This window comes from Pongo abelii, chromosome 6, assembly GCF_028885655.2.
Source record: "Pongo abelii isolate AG06213 chromosome 6, NHGRI_mPonAbe1-v2.0_pri, whole genome shotgun sequence".
Classification (NCBI taxonomy): Eukaryota; Metazoa; Chordata; class Mammalia; order Primates; family Hominidae; genus Pongo; species Pongo abelii.
In genome coordinates this window covers 78,166,469-78,184,480 of record NC_071991.2, presented here as the reverse complement: position 1 = coordinate 78,184,480, position 18,012 = coordinate 78,166,469, and the positions used below count along the sequence as shown (strand labels likewise).

Genomic DNA, 18,012 nt, shown 5'->3' with positions numbered 1-18,012 from the left:
TTCAAATAAATCTAATTAATATGTTAATTCTTTAAAAACGAGATGACTAATATAATTCCCATTCTGTAAAACTGTAGTGTTATGGTTTGAATATTTGTCCTCTCTAAAACTCATGCTGAAATTTAATTCCCAGTTTGGCAATATTAATAGGGCCTTTAAGGAAGTGATTGGTTTATGAGACAGACCTCTGCCCTCATGAATGGTTTAATCCATTAATGGGTTAATAACTTAATGGGTTATCATGGGAAGGGAACTGTTTTGGCTTTATAAAGAAAGGGAAGAGGAACAAACCTAAGCTAACACGTTAGCATGTGTATCCCTCATGCCATGTAATACTCTCTGCCACCTTGAGACTCTTCAGAGAAGAGTCTTCAACAGCAAGAAGACTCTTACCAGATGTGCCCCCTTTGGCCTTGGACTTCCTAGCCTCCGTAACTGTAATAAATGCTTTCTCTTTATAAATTACCCAGTTTCAGTTGTTCTGTTATAAATACCAGAAAATGGACTAAGACATAATAGCAAAGTGGTTAAGAGTCTGAATTCCTGATTCAGATTGCTAGTGTGACTCTCTGTGTCTGAATTCATCTGTAAATGGGAATACTAGTCCGTACTTTCTAGTTTGCGGATGCTCTTAGTACAGGGCTCAAATGTTAACTGTAATTACCTCTCCTATTTTTGTTATTGCTAGAGATAAACCTGTAATGATAATCACAAAATATTAATGATTGTTTCTGGGTAGTAGGACTTGTGATGATTTCTTCCTTCTAAATGCTTTTTTAACAATGAATAGCATAAAGCTGTCCCTTTAAAAATAAAATATAAATTTTAGTTGTCCCGGGAGTTCTTTTGTATCTGAAACCTCAGTTGTTAAGCCTGGAAATCTGTACTTTTAAAATATCCTCAAGTGATTCTGATTACACATCAGGTTTGGAAGCACTTGGCATAAAGAACTTCCACCACCCAATTCAAAGAAATGGTATTTAAGCCCTCATAATGTGCAGTGTGGTTAAGCTATGTCTTTTTCCAGTCTAGTCTACCTCAACACTCTTGTGGACATGATTTTTGCCAAAAATCTGAGTGAGCTTTGGGGTGCATTCTACCCCCATGAGATGGCTATTTTATCCCAGGAGCAGGAAAAAAAAATGGGAGTTTACAGTTATTTAGTCATAAGGCCGGAGTCCTTTAAATTGGAAGGGAATGTGGTAAACACAACACAAGAGGAGCCAGCACATTCTGAGTGTGCTGATATTCTGGGGGAGAAGAGTAAGAGAGTATGACAGGCATCAGACAGCATCACAAAACATTTTAAAGTTAAAAACAATTATGTAACACCAAGAAGTCAATTTTCCCTACATTCACTGCAGGATAGATGCCTTGCTTAAAAGTGCCTCTTCAGCTAAGAAAAACTGTGTCCGTAAGTACCTCACTAGCTTTCCACAAACAGTAACTTTTTTTGTGTTATAGAAGTAGGCTTGTTCTGAAGCTCAACATGTCCTTGGAAAATGATTTGAGTAGCATGTTAGTATTCATAGTTGATGGAGCTGGGTTAGCACTTCTTTAACTTCATATATCCACTATGATGATAGAAATAGGGATTTTCTCTGGTCCTGCAGTCCTTCCTCTTCTCAGTCACAGTGCTTTCTGCCTAAGTGGTACTGAATGGCATTGTGACTACTGCTTTCTTCTCCAGTGCCAGGAGCGGTAGACTCTGCAGCAGTAAAATACTCTTTGTTCCTTTCTGAGATGGTGAAGTGGCTGTATATGGTATTAAGGCAAAATCACAGCTAGGACAAAAAGCAATGGAAAACCAAGATCAGTGTGCTGTAAGGCAAAGTGTTAGTGAGAGAATCAGAGGATGTAGAGAGTGACACCTCAGTATCTGCTAATGTTACCTTAAAAGTCTTCCTCCAGGTTCACTGCTTCAATCGTATTCTGCTTGTCTTCCTCCATAAGAAATTAAGAGTTAAAACATCTTTCATTTACTTATCTTGGCTTCATGTTTTCAATTCATGGTACTTTCACATCACATACCTCTATTGTAGATTGTCTTGATCATGTATACTGCTAAAGGAAGGACTTGTATAATATCAAACAGATATTTGAATAATCAGTTCTCTGGCTGTTTGAATGAAATTTCAAACCAAGATTTCTGGTTAGAGCAAGGTCTGATGAACTGGGCCTCAGACAATTAAGATATTTAGAATTTCAGAACAATCACTTAAGACAGGAGGGATATGTTTTATTGTATCTTTTGGATATAAAGGTTACACTAACGGCCAACCTGAATGAGGGAAAGGGGGCAGTAGGGAGGGAGAATTTGAGACCCCCCTCATCAGAGAAAACAACAGAAAGACATGGTAAACTTGTTTCTGCTTTTCCTGTGGGAAATTTGATTGAGGGTAGAGAGAGGGATTGTTGAGTGGGGCTATGTACTCATCATCCATGAAGGCCTATCTTTCTGAACTTGAAGGTACAGTCAGGATAGAGCAAAAGGTGCAAACAAGTATCTGATAGTTTCAGATGGTTAATTTACATCTCAAGATACTGGGCAACTTTGCTTATACTGTGCTGTTCCTTCACCTCTCCTCTTCCTCTTAGGGTTGTTCTTCCCAAACTGGAATTACAATACAGGAGAGAGCCTGAAATATGAGATATATAATGCAGCATAAGCATGGTGTGTTGTCATGGCATGTCAATTTTACTTGTAGATTTTGGGATATATATTTTTATATCAAATATGAATATATTAAGTATGTACTTAATGGGATAAAGACACATGAAGGGGTTTTTGTATACACTTTTTACTGAAATAAATGTTAATACAGAAAAGTATGTAAAATCATAAATGTAGAGCTTAATGAATGTCACAGAGAACAAGCCACGTAACTACTAGTTTTTTTTTGTGGTATCCATAAGCTTTCCTTTTATTACTGTTTGTATGGTATATCTTTCTATTATTTTACTTTCAACTTTATAAATCTATTTAATATGTGTCTCTTGTAAGCTGCATGTAGATGGGTTTATTTTTCTCAAGTCTGGCTGGCAATCTTTATCTTTTAATTGTAGTTTTTAGTCTATTTGCTTTTAATATAATCATTGATATGTTTGGTTCTAAATCAACCACCTTACTATTTATTTTCTATTTGTCTCATCTATTCTATATTCCCTTTTTTTTTTTTAACATTGCCTTGATTTGGGGTATTTTCCCATTTCATTTTTTTGTATTTGAATTTAATTATATTGTTTTACTGTGTGTTTGTTTGTTTAGAGATTATATTATACATCCTTGGTCTTTTAAAGGCTATTATTAATTAGTTGTTGTTGTTTTTTTTTTTTTTTAACAACTCCTGGACAGTGAAATGACTTTAGAGCTCTTAAACTCTATGGACCCTCCTTATACTTTTTGATGCCAGTTTTGTAATTTGTTTTAATAGTAATAATACTAATATCTTGTGAGACTTTCAAAAAATGTTTTATTATAGCCAATATTTATTTGGATTTACTTACATACATACCCTTTTTATGACTCTCTCTTCCTTCCTACATCTCTGAATTTTTATCTGAAATTCTTTTCCTTCTGCCTGAAGAATTAGAATAGACCCGTTAGTGATAAATTCACTTAGGTTTTGTTTTTCTGAACATGTTTTTAAGGCTCATTCTTGAAGGACATTTTTGCTGGATACAGAATGCTAGGTTGGTAGTTCTGTTCTTTTAGCACTTTAAAAATAGTTCACTGCAGTCTTGATTCTGTTGTTTCTGCTAAAAAGTCAGCTGTCAATCTTATTACACCTTTTAAGTTTTTTTCTCTGTCCTTGGTTTTCAGTAGTTTGACTGATGTACTTAGGTAATGTTTTCTTTTTCTTTGTAATCTTCATTGGGTTTTGTAGATTTTTAATGTGAGGGTTGGTACTCTGTCAGTTTTGGAAAATATTCAGTCATTATTTCTTGAAATACCACTTCTCCTGAGTTAATACGCCTCTTCCCTCAAAGATTCCAGTTAACACTTATATTAGACCCTTTCACTTTATTCTGTTTTTTTGCTCAATTCTTTTTCAATCCATTTGTTTTTCCATACTTCATTCTGCATATTTTCTTCTGACCTGGCCTTTTAGGTTATTAATATTTTTCTTCAGCTGTGACTATTCTATGCCTAATTTCTTAATCTTGCCATTTAATTTCTTGAGTTTATTAAGAATAGTTATTTCTAAGCTAAAGATATGAAAATCTTATTTGAGTCTTTTGGCTCTGTTTCTATTGTCTACTTTTTTGTGTTTAGCCGTCATTTTCATCTTGATGCCTGGTTGTTTTGGACATTGTGTATCAAAATTTTGTCCATGTTGTATACCAAAAAAAAAAAGTAGTGATAATTTGAGGTTCTTCATGATTTTATATTTCTCCAGGAGAATATTTTTGCAGTTAGGTTAGGGCGGATCATCCAGTCAGTGGCTGAGATGACTCCAACATAGACTTCAGCCCTTGTAAAGATTGGTCTATTTTTGTTTTGTTCTTATTCTCAGATTGTAGCCTTTCAGAGTCCTTGATAAGAGCATAGGTGTTTTTCAGGACCTCTTCTCCTAAGCAGACTTTGGACATTAATTTTTGCTTAGCTTTATTGCCCTTGCTGTTTTCTCTTTCAGAATCCGTCATTGTCTTGAGGATAGAGCTATGCCAGATGTCTGGTCTGCCTCTTTCCTTCCTTCTTCCAGATTTTGGCCCTACTAATTCTCACTGCCTTGATATCTTACCAATGTCTTCAAACGTGTATTTATGTTTTTTTACATTTTGTTCAGTTTTTCTGATTGTACTTGGTTGTTCTAAAAGAACCTAGTCAGCTATTCCAGAAATACATGAAGTTGTTTTATTGTTGTAGTGGTGATTGTTGGTTTGTACTTTTGCTTTCACAAAATATTTCAAAGCAATTTTGATTTTTAGGGTTATATTTCCCAGACCTCTACTTTCACTGCCCATTGCCCTCTGCTGTTAGTGGTGATTAGGTGAAGAGTTTGAGAAATGTAATGGAAAGGGCATGGGCTTTTTTTTTTATTTTTTTGAGACAGAGTCTTACTCTGTCACCCAGGCTGTAATACAGTGGCATGATCTCGGTCCTGCAGTCCTGCCTCGCAGGTTCTAGTGATTCTCCTGCCTCAGTCTCCCAGGTGGCTGGGATTACAGGCACGCACCACTACGCCCGGCTAATTTTTGTATTTTTGGTAGAGATGGGGTTTCACCATGTTGGCCAGGCCGGTCTTGAACTCCTGACCTCAGGTGATCTGCCCGCCTTGGCCTCCCAAAGTGCTAGGATTACAGGCGTGAGCCACCACGCCCAGCCGGGCATGGGTTTTTTAAGCACACAGACCTACATTCAAACTGTGACTCCTTCTGATTGTGTCAACCTATATGAATTACCTGTTTAAAATTACCTTTTTAAAATTTCTCTTTCCTCATCTGCAGATGGGTTTAGTGAGAATGAAAAAGGACATTGAAATTAAATTTTATTTAAAATGAAATAATGTATGGACAGCTTCTGGTATATAATAAATGCTTAGTAAACTTACTTTTTAAATTATCTTGAGGAATAGGAAACTAGAGTTAAGACCAATCTTATAAGGAATTTAATAGAAGTTTATAACTTCACCATATAGTAATTGTTAACAAAAGCTTAAAAAGGGCGTTTGTCGTTTATGTTTGGTTGTGGGGCAGTTCAACAGGCATCTGTGTCCCAGGTACCCTACTTAATCTCGTTAATATTATAGATTCCATCCAAGATCTAGATCTTGCAGTATAGAGCAGAGGTCAGCAAAGTTTTTTTTTTTTTTCTGAGACAGAGTTTCACTCTTTCACCCAGGCTGGAGTTCAGTGGTGCAGTCTTGGCACACTGCAACCTCCGCCTTCTGAGTTCAAGTGATTCTCCCACCTTATTCTTACCAATTCTTTCCAAATATTCACCTTATTCTTCCCAAGTAGCTGGGACTGCAGGCACATGCCACCATGCCCAGCTAATTTTTTACCATGTTGTCCAGGCTGGTCTCAAACTCCTGACTTCAAGTGATCCACCCGCCTCGGCCTCCCAGAGTGCTGGGATTACAGGCATGAGCCACTGTGCCTAGCCAGCAAACTTTTTCTATAAAGGGCTAGGTACGGTTTTGTGAGACATATTGCCTCTATTGTAGCTATTCACTCTGCTGTTTTAGGGCAAAAGTAGCCATAGTCAATATATAAATGAATGGGCATGGGTGTGTTCAAATAAAACTCTATTTACAAAAACAGGTAGCAGGCCAGCTTTGGTCCATGGGTCCCCAAACTGTGCTGACCCTAGTCCTCCACAAGCTACAAATGTTTTTTACATTTGTAAAGGATTGTTTAAGAAGATGCAACAGAAACCACATGAGACCCAAAAAGCCAAAAATATTTTATTTCTAGTTCTTTACGGAAAGGGTTTGCTAACTTTTGGGTTGGAGAATGGGTGGTGGTTGCTACCAAAGATAAAGAAGTAGACTTCCGTACTCAGAGTTAACAGCAAAGAAAGAAAAACAACATGACAGGTAATCCTGGATCCACAAAGGATCCTGGTGGGAAGAATAGGAAATTCTGTGTGCAATACTGACATACTTATCCATACCCCACCCCAACTGTGACTGTCCTACTAATTAATCTGTTTTTATGGATTTTCCATAATGTGCTGTTTTCGCAGCAAATAGAGGGGTAAACTCATAGATAATAGCTAAATACTGTTAGAAATTAACTTTCCATTATAGCTAAATGTTACCAGAATTTTTACTCCGGTTATGTATCTTGCTTTGATTTTATAACATCCTGCTAATTTTTGTTCTTACAGAAATACACTTTCGGGAAATGGCCTCTAAATCCTGGCTGAATTTTTTAACCTTCCTCTGTGGATCAGCAATAGGATTTCTTTTATGTTCTCAGCTATTTAGTATTTTGTTGGGAGAAAAGGGTGACACCCAGCCTAATGTTCTTCATAATGATCCTCATGCAAGGCATTCAGATGATAATGGACAGAATCATCTAGAAGGACAAATGAACTTCAATGCAGATTCTAGCCAACATACAGGTATGGTTTACTTTATTAAGCAGTAAACATAAGCAGTATTTTAGTCTAAATTTTGTCATATCCCTGTCTTTATCTGTTAATTAAAATGGGCTATATATTCCAGATATTAAAAATAATTCTTGGTTTGCCTCAAGAGAAGGGAATTGCTAAAACTCAGATTTATTTAGGGAATAAGATATTAATTTTGAATTAGTTTTTAAGTAGAAGTAGTTCAGAACCCATGATTTGGGGAAGGGCATAACTATTCAGATTTGATTTGTTTCTGAAAATGTTTTTCTAGGTCCAGTTTTGTTATATGTGTGTCTTTGGTTTTTGTTACTTGTTTTGGTCATAGCTTTTGCTTAAGTCTTGTTTTCCTAGAGAAACTTGAGGTGTATGTAAGTTTTGATTTATATTTTTATAATTAGTTAATATAACTAATCTTTTTTTTCCTCAAGAGGCACAAAGAACAAGGAAGTTAAAAACCAAGGATGCGTTCTAAAGACTTCATTTTCTCCTAGCCTCCTACCTCTAACCAGATTTTCTCAGTTGAGTTATTTATGTGTCCCTTAAGTGTTGGTTACTCCAAGTTTCTGTCCTTTAGCTGTTTGTCTGTGTGACATCAACCCTCATAATTTTAATTTCCATCTATTTCTTACTGTCTTTAGCCCAGTTCCAGACATCGTGAGACGACATTAACACAATGCAAAGATCTCTGCAAAATACGGTTTGACAGAAAATAATATAAGTAGCTTGAAAACACTTGGAATTCTGGGATGCAGAGGGTCCACTATTCAGAGTTTTTTCTCTTCTCAGTAGTAAATTACTTCTTCACCACCTCTCAAGCAGAGGTTGAAGGGTGAGATTTCAAAGCCTGGTTCCATTTTATCAACTAGCAAACATATACATACTATTACAAAGTATGTCGTGTTTTGTGATTGTTTATGTGACAGTAATTCAGCTCTGAGCAAGTGCTCTGTGTTCTTACAGAACAGTTTGGTCACTGTGTATTTGCTCTGTAACATAGCTACATGTCTTTAGATGATCAATTGGAGCCAGAGTTCCCTACTAATAGTAGGCCGTACTAGGCCTCTCCAGGCATGTGTATTAGATACATACTTGTCCAGCTCAATGGCCTACAAAATGTGGGGTATGCTAAAAGTTTGTCTACTCCCTTCAGACTCAGCATGTGTAAATTGAGTCTCCTTTTCCTTCCTACTCCTAGAAGTTGCTCTTCCTCCTCTATTCTTTCTTTTATATGGCTCATTACCATCTGTCTGTGCCAGAAATTAAGAAATCATGGTAGGTGCTTGCCTTCACATGCTAGCCAATTCGATTTGTCAGTATATTCTAACAATGCTACTTCTTTACCATTTTTCATCTCCTTTCCTCTCAGTCCACAGTGCATTTCTGATTCAGGCCTTCAGCTATACCCATGTACCTGCACTCAACCAAACTTCACCATTCCTTTTGGTGAACTTATAACCTATTTTCTGTGTTATCTATCTCTTTATTTTTTAATCTTTCTCTTTGTTCTACCTAGGTCCCTATATACCGCTCTGTAGGATTTATTGGCCACTATTTTCTTTTCCTTCAGCACACTGAATCCTTTGTTCATACCGCTATAATAACGTCTCTTAGTATTTAGCAATTATTGGTTTGTGTGTCAGGCTCAGGCTCCCTGAATGGACTGAATTCCTCTGCAGCAGGAAATGTGTCTTACTCGTTTTTTTCATCTCCTATGCCAGCCCATGCCCAGTACAAAGCAATTAGTGAATGAAAAATTATTTATCAAGTTCAGCAGTGGACAAACCTGTCTTGCCTGAATGAAACAGATTGGGGATTCCTGCATTCACTGTTTCTGTCCATTCAAGGTCTGGTATATTTGTATAGCCAAGAGATTGGGCTCCTCAAGGATATGAGATGTCTATGCTTTCTGACTGAAAGTAGGGTGATTTTGTCTGCTATTGTCCTTTTGGATTGTGAATCTTGATACTCAGAGGGACATGAGAATTTTTTTCTTTTCTTTTTTTTTTTTTTTTTGAGATGGAGTCTTGCTCTGTCACCCAGGCTGGAGTGCAGTGGTGGGATCTCGGCTCACTGCAACCTCCGCCTCCTGGGTTCAAGCAATTCTCCTGCCTCAGCCTCCCGAGTAGCTGGGATTACAGGCGCCCACCACTACGCTTGGCTAATTTTTTGTATCTTTTTTAGTAGAGGCAGGGTTTCACCATGTTGGCCAGGCTGGTCTCGAACTCCTGACCTTGTGATCTACCCACCTCAGCCTCCCAAAGTGCTGGGATTACAGGCATGAGCCACTGTGCCCAGCCGGGACATGAGAATATTTTTATGTTCCACCCAGCTTTTCTCATTATTCCCTCTCAGTTGGTTAACTAGTATATTATATGCCTCCATTGTTAATTTCTCATAGGACTAAGCTTCTGTAACTTACTGTTTGACCTTAATTTTAAGCATATGCTTCGTCAGGATACTGCCCAGAACATTGCTACTGAAAGTCAGTTCATAGACTCATTCTGGTCCTATAACTAAAGAATATCTGCTTATTTGGGAGTAAGCAGAAACTTTTATTGTAATTGGAGTAATTTTGTCTGAAGCTAAAAATAAAAGTTTAGGGCTTGTTTTATATTTTAGTTTTATTTTTCTTATAATTCATTTTTATCCTATTTACACAGTGTAGACCTCTATTAGAAATAAAAGTTGGCCTTTCACCACAGATAGCTTGAGAAGTACTCATCTAGAATCTCATCATTGAGCTCTTCCTCTATACCAGTGCTACTCAAAATGCGGTCCTGGCCTGACAGTTTGTAAACTGACTGTCTGCACAAGATAATGCGGTTCCACTAGGATGTAAATCAATTTTAAGCTCACTGCTTAGTTAAGTGGACAGTTTTAAGTTTCAGTTTTAAGCTCACTGCTTAGTTAAGTGGACATTTTGATTGGTTCTGATAGTAGGCCTTTTTCAAAGTAATGTGTTGCTTTCTATTCTGGTATAAGCGCCTTATTTCTTTGAAAACCTGTAGTTTAAAGAGCACTGCTCTAGACAATCTTGGAATTCCCATGTCTACCATTGTTCTCTTCTGTTTCTGATTGGTGGATTTACATTTTGGAATGAGGTATGTTACTATCAGAAAGTAATCTCAACTCCTGTGCTTTGACCTTTTACCACCTCAGGGTACTTGTAGAAATTCTTAATAGTGGATTATTGTGAACTTCAAAAATGAACTGCCACTTCAGCAGCATGTCTTTCCTGCTCTTCAGAAACTCATTCAGAGCAGTGAGAAATTTCTGTCAATAATCTATTAAAAACTGGCTCCTTTCTTTTATGAAGTGCCAAGCAGAGACTATTTAAGGCAGCATTTAGCATGCCTATGAAGCACCAGGAGAACTTATTAAAATGCTGATTCTGATTCAGTAGGTCTGGGCCTAAGATTATGCATTTCTAACAGGCTCCCAGGTGGTGATGCTGCTTTTAATCAGTAAACTACAGTTTGAGAATAATTTAGATTATAATGTCAACTCTTACTAGCTCCAGTGATGTCCTGGATAACACTGACATGAAACCAATAAATCAGAGTGTCAGTTCACATTAGGATGAGTTTGCTTTCCTTTGGCTAAATCACTAATAGAGGGATAAATAGGAGGACCTTTGAAATTAGGAAAATGCGTTCTTCAGTATAATTTATTAATATTTGGATTTTACATCTATGTAAATAACTTTTTTAAATGTTTTGTTTAATAGATGAGAACACAGACATTGCTGAAAACCTCTATCAGAAAGTTAGAATTCTTTGCTGGGTTATGACCGGCCCTCAAAACCTAGAGAAAAAGGCCAAACACGTCAAAGCTACTTGGGCCCAGCGTTGTAACAAAGTGTTGTTTATGAGTTCAGAAGAAAATAAAGACTTCCCTGCTGTGGGATTGAAAACCAAAGAAGGCAGAGATCAACTATACTGGAAAACAATTAAAGCTTTTCAGTATGTTCATGAACATTATTTAGAAGATGCTGATTGGTTTTTGAAAGCAGATGATGACACATATGTCATACTAGACAATTTGAGGTGGCTTCTTTCAAAATATGACCCTGAAGAACCCATTTACTTTGGGAGAAGATTTAAGCCTTATGTAAAGCAGGGCTACATGAGCGGAGGAGCAGGATATGTACTAAGCAAAGAAGCCTTGAAAAGATTTGTTGATGCATTTAAAACAGACAAGTGTACACATAGTTCCTCCATTGAAGACTTAGCACTGGGGAGATGCATGGAAATTATGAATGTAGAAGCAGGAGATTCCAGAGATACCATTGGAAAAGAAACTTTTCATCCCTTTGTGCCAGAACACCATTTAATTAAAGGTTATCTACCTAGAACATTTTGGTACTGGAATTACAACTATTATCCTCCTGTAGAGGTAAGTTTAGAAATTTTATTACTATGTTAATACTTGGACTGACTGAATTTTGTTGATAAAAACGTGTTAATATGTGTATGTTTCTTTAGTACCAATAACAAGGACTCTTTCTTAGTCTTTTTAAATAGAGTGGCAGTATAACAAAATAGATGAGAACAGGGACATCAGCAATAGTCACTTAGCAAGTATTTGTTGGTGCTGTTATATGCCAGGCACTGAGAATGTAGAAGTAAATCACAGCCAAGTTCCAGTTCTTGTGAACCTTACATTCTGGATGAGGAGATATACAGTAAACAGGCAGACTTATAAATATAAAATAGGATTTTAGTAGTAAGTGCCCTGAAGAAAAATAAGCCAAGTAAGGGGATGGAGAGTGACCCAGAGTGGGATGGAGTCCTCCGGTTTGGGTGATTAAGAAGGCCTCTCAAAGAGGTGACTTTTGAGCAGAAACCTGAGTGCTATTAGAGAGCAAGTTGTGTGAAGATCTGGATAAAGAGCCTTCTAGTCATCAGGAGGACTTAATGGAGGTTCAGAAAGACCTAGAGTCAAATCCTGCTCTCTCACTTAATAGCCGAACAACCGTGGATGGACAGGAGCCTTGGATGACATCTGAGCTTCAGTTTCCTCATTTATAAGATGGACATAATGTACCTGTCTTATTTAGTTGTTGTAATTACAACATAGTACAGCCCTTCACACAGTAAGCATTTAATAAGCCTTGGCTCACATTCCTGAGAATTTTATCTAAAGTGCATTATTTTAGGAAGTATTCCAGTGGTACAAATATTTCAGAATATACATTGTACTTATCCCCCATCTTTACCAAATATTAATCTTTTGCCACATTTATTTCAGAGTTTTTTAAAGAAAAAAATGCTATAGTTGAGGCCTGTGTACCCTCTCCAATCTCCTTCCCTGGAGTTAACCACTGTCATGAATGTAATATTACTCATTACCATGAATGTTTTGTATTTTTCCTACATGTTTATGTATCCATTAATAATATATAGTATTGTTTTTCAGATTTTTAAATAAGTATCTTTCTACAACTTGCCCTTTTCGCACAACATTGAGATTTATCAATGTTAATTGCATGTCTGCTGTGTTCACTATTATAAGCATTGCTTCAGTGAATAACTGAATGAGACCAGGAATCATGAAACCTAGCTTTTAGACTCAATTCTGTTACTAATAATGCCTTTAGGCAAGTCACTAGTTCTCTATGCCTTCTTTTCTCTGGACCTAACATATAAATAATACACTTCATGCTGCTACTGTCATCTTCATAAGGCAGTGCTTTCAAATCATCATCTGGAACACTGATTCTCAACCCAGGGCAATTTTGCCCCCAGAGCACATTTGGCAAGGTCTGGAGACATTTTTGGTTGTTAGAGCTAGGAGGCTGCTACTGGCATCTAATGGGTAGAAACCCACTATATTATAAACCTACTAAACGCTAAACATCCTAAAATGGACAGGACAGCCTCCTACAACGGAGAATTACTCTAGCCCAAAATGTCAGTAGTACCATGGTTCAGAGACCCTGGCCTAGAACATCTGACCCAAGCTTTAGGTAATCAGCTTTAAAAGGAAACTTTTGATAGTCTGTTTTTCTATTTTAGTGAGAGTACTACTTTGGATGCTTTTTTGATGTAAACTTGTCTTAATATATTCTGACCATTCCAAGATGACTTGATCTTTTTTCCTTTCTTAATTCTGTATCCTTTTCCCGTATAAAAAATTTACCCAAATTCAAGAATATAAACATGTAGCAAATATATCCAAATGCATATAAGATCTTACTAAGAGTATCTGATGTTGGATACACATACAATAGTAGCAAAGGGACGTCATAATTGTCACTATTTTGTAAACAGTAAAATAGCCTTCCTTCCAAAACTACTGCCTACAATTCCTATTTACAAATAAAGTATACCTAACCATATGCTTTATATGAACAAAATAAATATAGTGCATCCTTTATTTACACTGTAGTGGTTTATTAAATGGATGGCAAATTTGTTCTATAAAAATTTATCAAATTATGTTGAAGACCATAAAACAGAATTAGAATTCAGAGTACCAAAATTGACCCATCAATCTGACATTGCCTGTTCTCCCTCAGGAGATTCTTACATAAACCCAACACGAAACTAAAATTCTATTATTATCCATCTATCATTTAATAAGTTTTCTTCCCCCTGAATGAGTTTAAATCTTATACATACTTTTTTTTTCTATATACTAATTACTGAAAATACAGAAAATTTGTATCTAGCAAGTCAGGGTAAAAGATACTCTAATTCATGAAAGAGTTACATTCCTAAATTGTTCAGAACTGATTCTTCCCTCTTCCCACTCCACCTTCTTAGTAGTAGACTTTTCACCAGAGAAGTTGCAGTGAGTCTTAATATGGTAGATTTAAAATATATGTGTAATTGTTTACATATGTATATCTCTCTCTACATGAAAAATTGACTTTTCTGTAGGTCAGAAATGGTCAAATATGATTTATTTTATTCAGTTTTATTTACATTATTCTATCTGAAACATATTAGTACATAATTGAGGTAGAGAGCTCCTGATTTTTTAAAATTCTTAACTAATTATTCTACTACCATTTTTTAACTCATTACTGATTTAAAATATCCCCTTTATCGTACACTATAACCTTACTTATAGTAGGATCTAAATCTGGGATTTCAGTTCTATGCCATTGTTCTAATTTGATTTTGGCCCAGCACTATAGTGTTTTGAACCTTGTAGCTTTACAGCAGTTTTAAGTTATTATTCTAAGGGCAAATTAACTCTTCTTTTTTTCTAAGTGTTTTGGCAACTCATTTCTTTATCTTTGCATACAAACTCATTAATTTAGGGACAATAACGTCTTTGCCCAGGATTTTTTGTAAGTTGCCTTTTAGGTCCTTTGGTCAAATTTTATCAACTATTTCCATAGGTATGCAATATTTTTGTTACTGTTCTACTTGGGCTTTTAACTTTTTACTGATATATATGAAAACTTATTTGTTTGGTTTTCTTTTTAAGCATCTTTAAAATCTGGCTTTGTAACTGAATTCTCTATTTCTGATGATTCTTCACTTGAGATTCTTGAGTTTTTTTGGGTAACCATAGTTGTCTGCTAGCTCTTGTTTTCTAATAATTATAGCTTTTTTCTTTTATTGTCTTTTATTGCATAAATGTTTAACAGAATCCTGGCCATCCAGTAAAATATAAATAAGTAAGAGTAACATAATTAATGCAGTAAATCTTATCAAAAATATTATTTTAGAGAATATAAAAATTGCTTCCAGAGGTCAGCAATTTAAAACTATTACTGGTCTAGTCCTTAAGTTTAATATGCACTGGACAGTATAGTAGCCACTAAGTATGTGTGGTTATTGAGCACTTGAAATGTGCCTGGTCCAAATTTGAGATATGCTGTAAATAAAATACACACCTAATTTCAAGAATGGTTTCATTAATCATCACAAAACTATTGCATGTTAAAACAATATGATGAAATTTTTCAGTTAAGTAAAATGAAATTAATTTCACTTTTTTTTTTTTTTTTTTTACGTTTTTAATGTGGCTACTATATGGCTTACATATCTGTTGGACAGAGCTAGTTTAGATAATCACAAGTTGACTTATCTGGTTATTTTTCCTATTTGCTTTTATTCTGATATTTCCTAAAGGTGCAGGAGGAGGTTGTCTAAGAATCTACATATCCAGTGTGTGTTTCAAAGGAAAGTTTAGAGATAACAGCAGAGAAAACACAGTGGACAGTTTGATAATTTTTACACACTGTAAGCTACATACTTCCAAACATAAATTATTAGATTTATTAAATATTCAATCAATATGAATCTTCTCTTGGAACTTGCCAGACTGTCTCCCTCATTCTTTACAAAGATGTCAGATGGAGCCTGAAGTTTTGTTGGAGTCACCTGGATGACACCAACATTCTCCAGATACCAATTCTGACTCTAGGTTGACTGCTTAATTCATCTCTTTTTCTGTCTTCTTAATTTTCTTGCTTTCTTGTTCATTGTATTGTTGTTGTTTTATTTTAAACTTTGTTCTCATACCAAACCTATTAGGAATTTATGAAAATTACATAACTGGACAAAGGTTTAAATCTGACCTACCTGAGGGCCACCTGATATGATTTTTCAGTCAATAAAACCTAACATTTATTGAGCATTTATTTTAAGCAAAGGGTAATGCCAAGCATTTTACACACATTGTCTCCTTTAAATAACCACCTTTTACAGATGTGGAAATTGAAGCTTATGGAGATTAAATAACTTTCTCAAGGTCGTATACTAGCCCACAAAATTTGGGTTCAAACCCAAGTCTGGCTTGAGAGCTTTGTCTCAAATACTGTACTGTTCGGGTTGATACATATATAGATGAAGTGTATTGGGTTGTAGACACCTAATGGGCAAGGCTTTGTAGTCACTGAATGCCCTAGAGGTATGTTTCCGAGTCTGAGCCACACAAAAAATTACAGTGAGAAAATTAGGAAGAGAAAGCAGATGTTGGAGAAGGAGATTTCTCCTTGTATAGCTGCTCCTTTGATTTGAAGAAATCTCAATAATTTTATCCGCTAAAGAGTGTGAGAGAATATTGTTTCAGTTAAAAATACTTTCCACAGTTTCACTTGGTTTCACCAATTTCAATTGGTTTTAAATCATTAGGACGTCTAAGTAAACTTGATTTCTTCCACAGGTCTAGGACATTAGGTTCCTCTGCTTTACCTTGCCATCTTTAATGTTTGTATTCTTTTAAAATTAGCTTGTCCTTTATAAGTATGTAAATATTGTATGCTAGCAATGTGCTGTTTATTAACAATACCTGTTTCCACTACTTTTTTAGGGTCCTGGTTGCTGTTCTGATCTTGCAGTTTCTTTTCACTATGTTGATTCTACAACTATGTATGAGTTAGAATACCTCGTTTATCATCTACGTCCATATGGTTATTTATACAGATATCAACCTACCTTACCTGAACATATACTAAAGGAAATTAGTCAAGCAAACAAAAATGAAGATACAAAAGTGAAGTTAGAAAATCCTTGAAAGAAAATCATGAATGAACAAAGGTAAAATGTCTAGCATTGCACTGAAAAAGGACTTCTGCATTTCTGACATAGAACACTGGAATCCCAGTGAGGAATTCTAAGTGAACATTCCTTATAGAAACCTTTCACATGAATGACTATAAACTGAAGCTTTAAATGAGCTGTGAAGTGTGTTAAAATGTGTTTTGATACAGTAATATATAAATATATCTATATATATGAAGAACTTGTGTTTTTTAAATGGTGGCCAGGTAGAGGAACTAGAAAAGAGATTTTGTTGCCTGTTTTCTGACCATCTGTGTTATTGTCACTGAGAAACTAAAATAGTAAATTTACTAAAACTACACTGCACCATGTTAGTAATAAACAGATCTGCCTTAAAGAAAATTTTAGAAAGAAATATTGTTGCTCAGTGTTGTTAATACAGCTCAAGAATTGAGTTTATATTTGCAGTATGATATAAATGATAGCCTCCCACCACACACACACACAGTTTTTGTCTAATGAAAATGTTGCTGTGATTATTTATAATTGGTAGTATTTCTTCCAGAAGAAGCTAAAATAAGACTGGCACTTACCGTGAAGTGCATTAATAAAACCACACTTTAAAATTATCATGGGCCTTGACTATATTATATACTTGATTCTAATTAGTAATCTTTTACGCAATCTCTGTTGTCTCTTTTCCAAATGTGTTTAGCCACTCTTGAATACCATTCTCCACTATTAACATTAATTTACTCAAACCGTTCATAGCATTCTGTAAACATGTATTTTACATATTTGTTCCCAAATTTACCCATTGTTAATTATGGGTAACTAATAATAAATTTAATGCTGTTTCAGGATGCTCTTCTTATAACATGCCACTCTCAGGAATTACTAAGTGACATTTTAAATTGATTATTTTAAACTCTTTCCAACTACATAGTTATGGTTTATTTCATTCTCATCCTGTTGGGATGAGAACTTGTTTGTGCCTTTCATAACTTGTTTAAAGCAGAGTTTTAAAATTAATTTATAGGGTCTGAGGTGGCTATTAGTTACAGTGGCAAGATTTTGATGAGAATTAAAAACAATAGAAAATGCAGAGTGCTTAAACAAAAATGTTACATATTGAAAGAAAGAGTAGATACTTAATTTATAAATAACAGTCTGAAGGTTGATGCTATTTTGGGATAATTGTTTTGCTAATGGATAATTCTAACAACGCAGAATACCTAGTCAAGACTGTCATCAAAAACATTCACAAATGTTTCATTCTATTATTAGTGACTCTGTTTAAAGAGTTTCTGAAAGGAAATAAATTATTTTTATTATCTTTAGCAGTACTGAGTGTGTCATAGCCCAATATTTTACAGACTTTCTATGAGATTATTTTTATGGTACAAAGTATTTACATTTCCCTTATGTTTATCATTATGCCAATTTTACATAGCTGTCATGCCACTG

At 35.4% G+C, this 18,012-nt stretch overlaps 1 protein-coding gene across 3 annotated transcripts in view; it reads left to right on the top strand.

Moving 5' to 3' along the window:
- The window catches only part of C1GALT1 (core 1 synthase, glycoprotein-N-acetylgalactosamine 3-beta-galactosyltransferase 1), a 65,070-nt gene extending 47,896 nt beyond the window's left edge, over positions 1–17,174 (top strand). For 2 of the 3 annotated variants that reach the window (XM_024250075.3, XM_063726073.1), the window contains exons 2-4: positions 6,836–7,072; positions 10,809–11,476; positions 16,355–17,174. In XM_024250075.3, the coding sequence (XP_024105843.1) occupies positions 6,836–7,072; positions 10,809–11,476; positions 16,355–16,558 (1,109 nt within the window). In that variant the 3' untranslated portion in view covers positions 16,559–17,174. Of the gene's footprint in view, positions 1–6,835; positions 7,073–7,495; positions 7,600–7,719; positions 11,477–16,354 lie in introns of those variants that run through there. The other variant, XM_063726074.1, reaches the window with a different exon arrangement.
- The last annotated feature ends 838 nt before the right edge of the window (positions 17,175–18,012 follow it).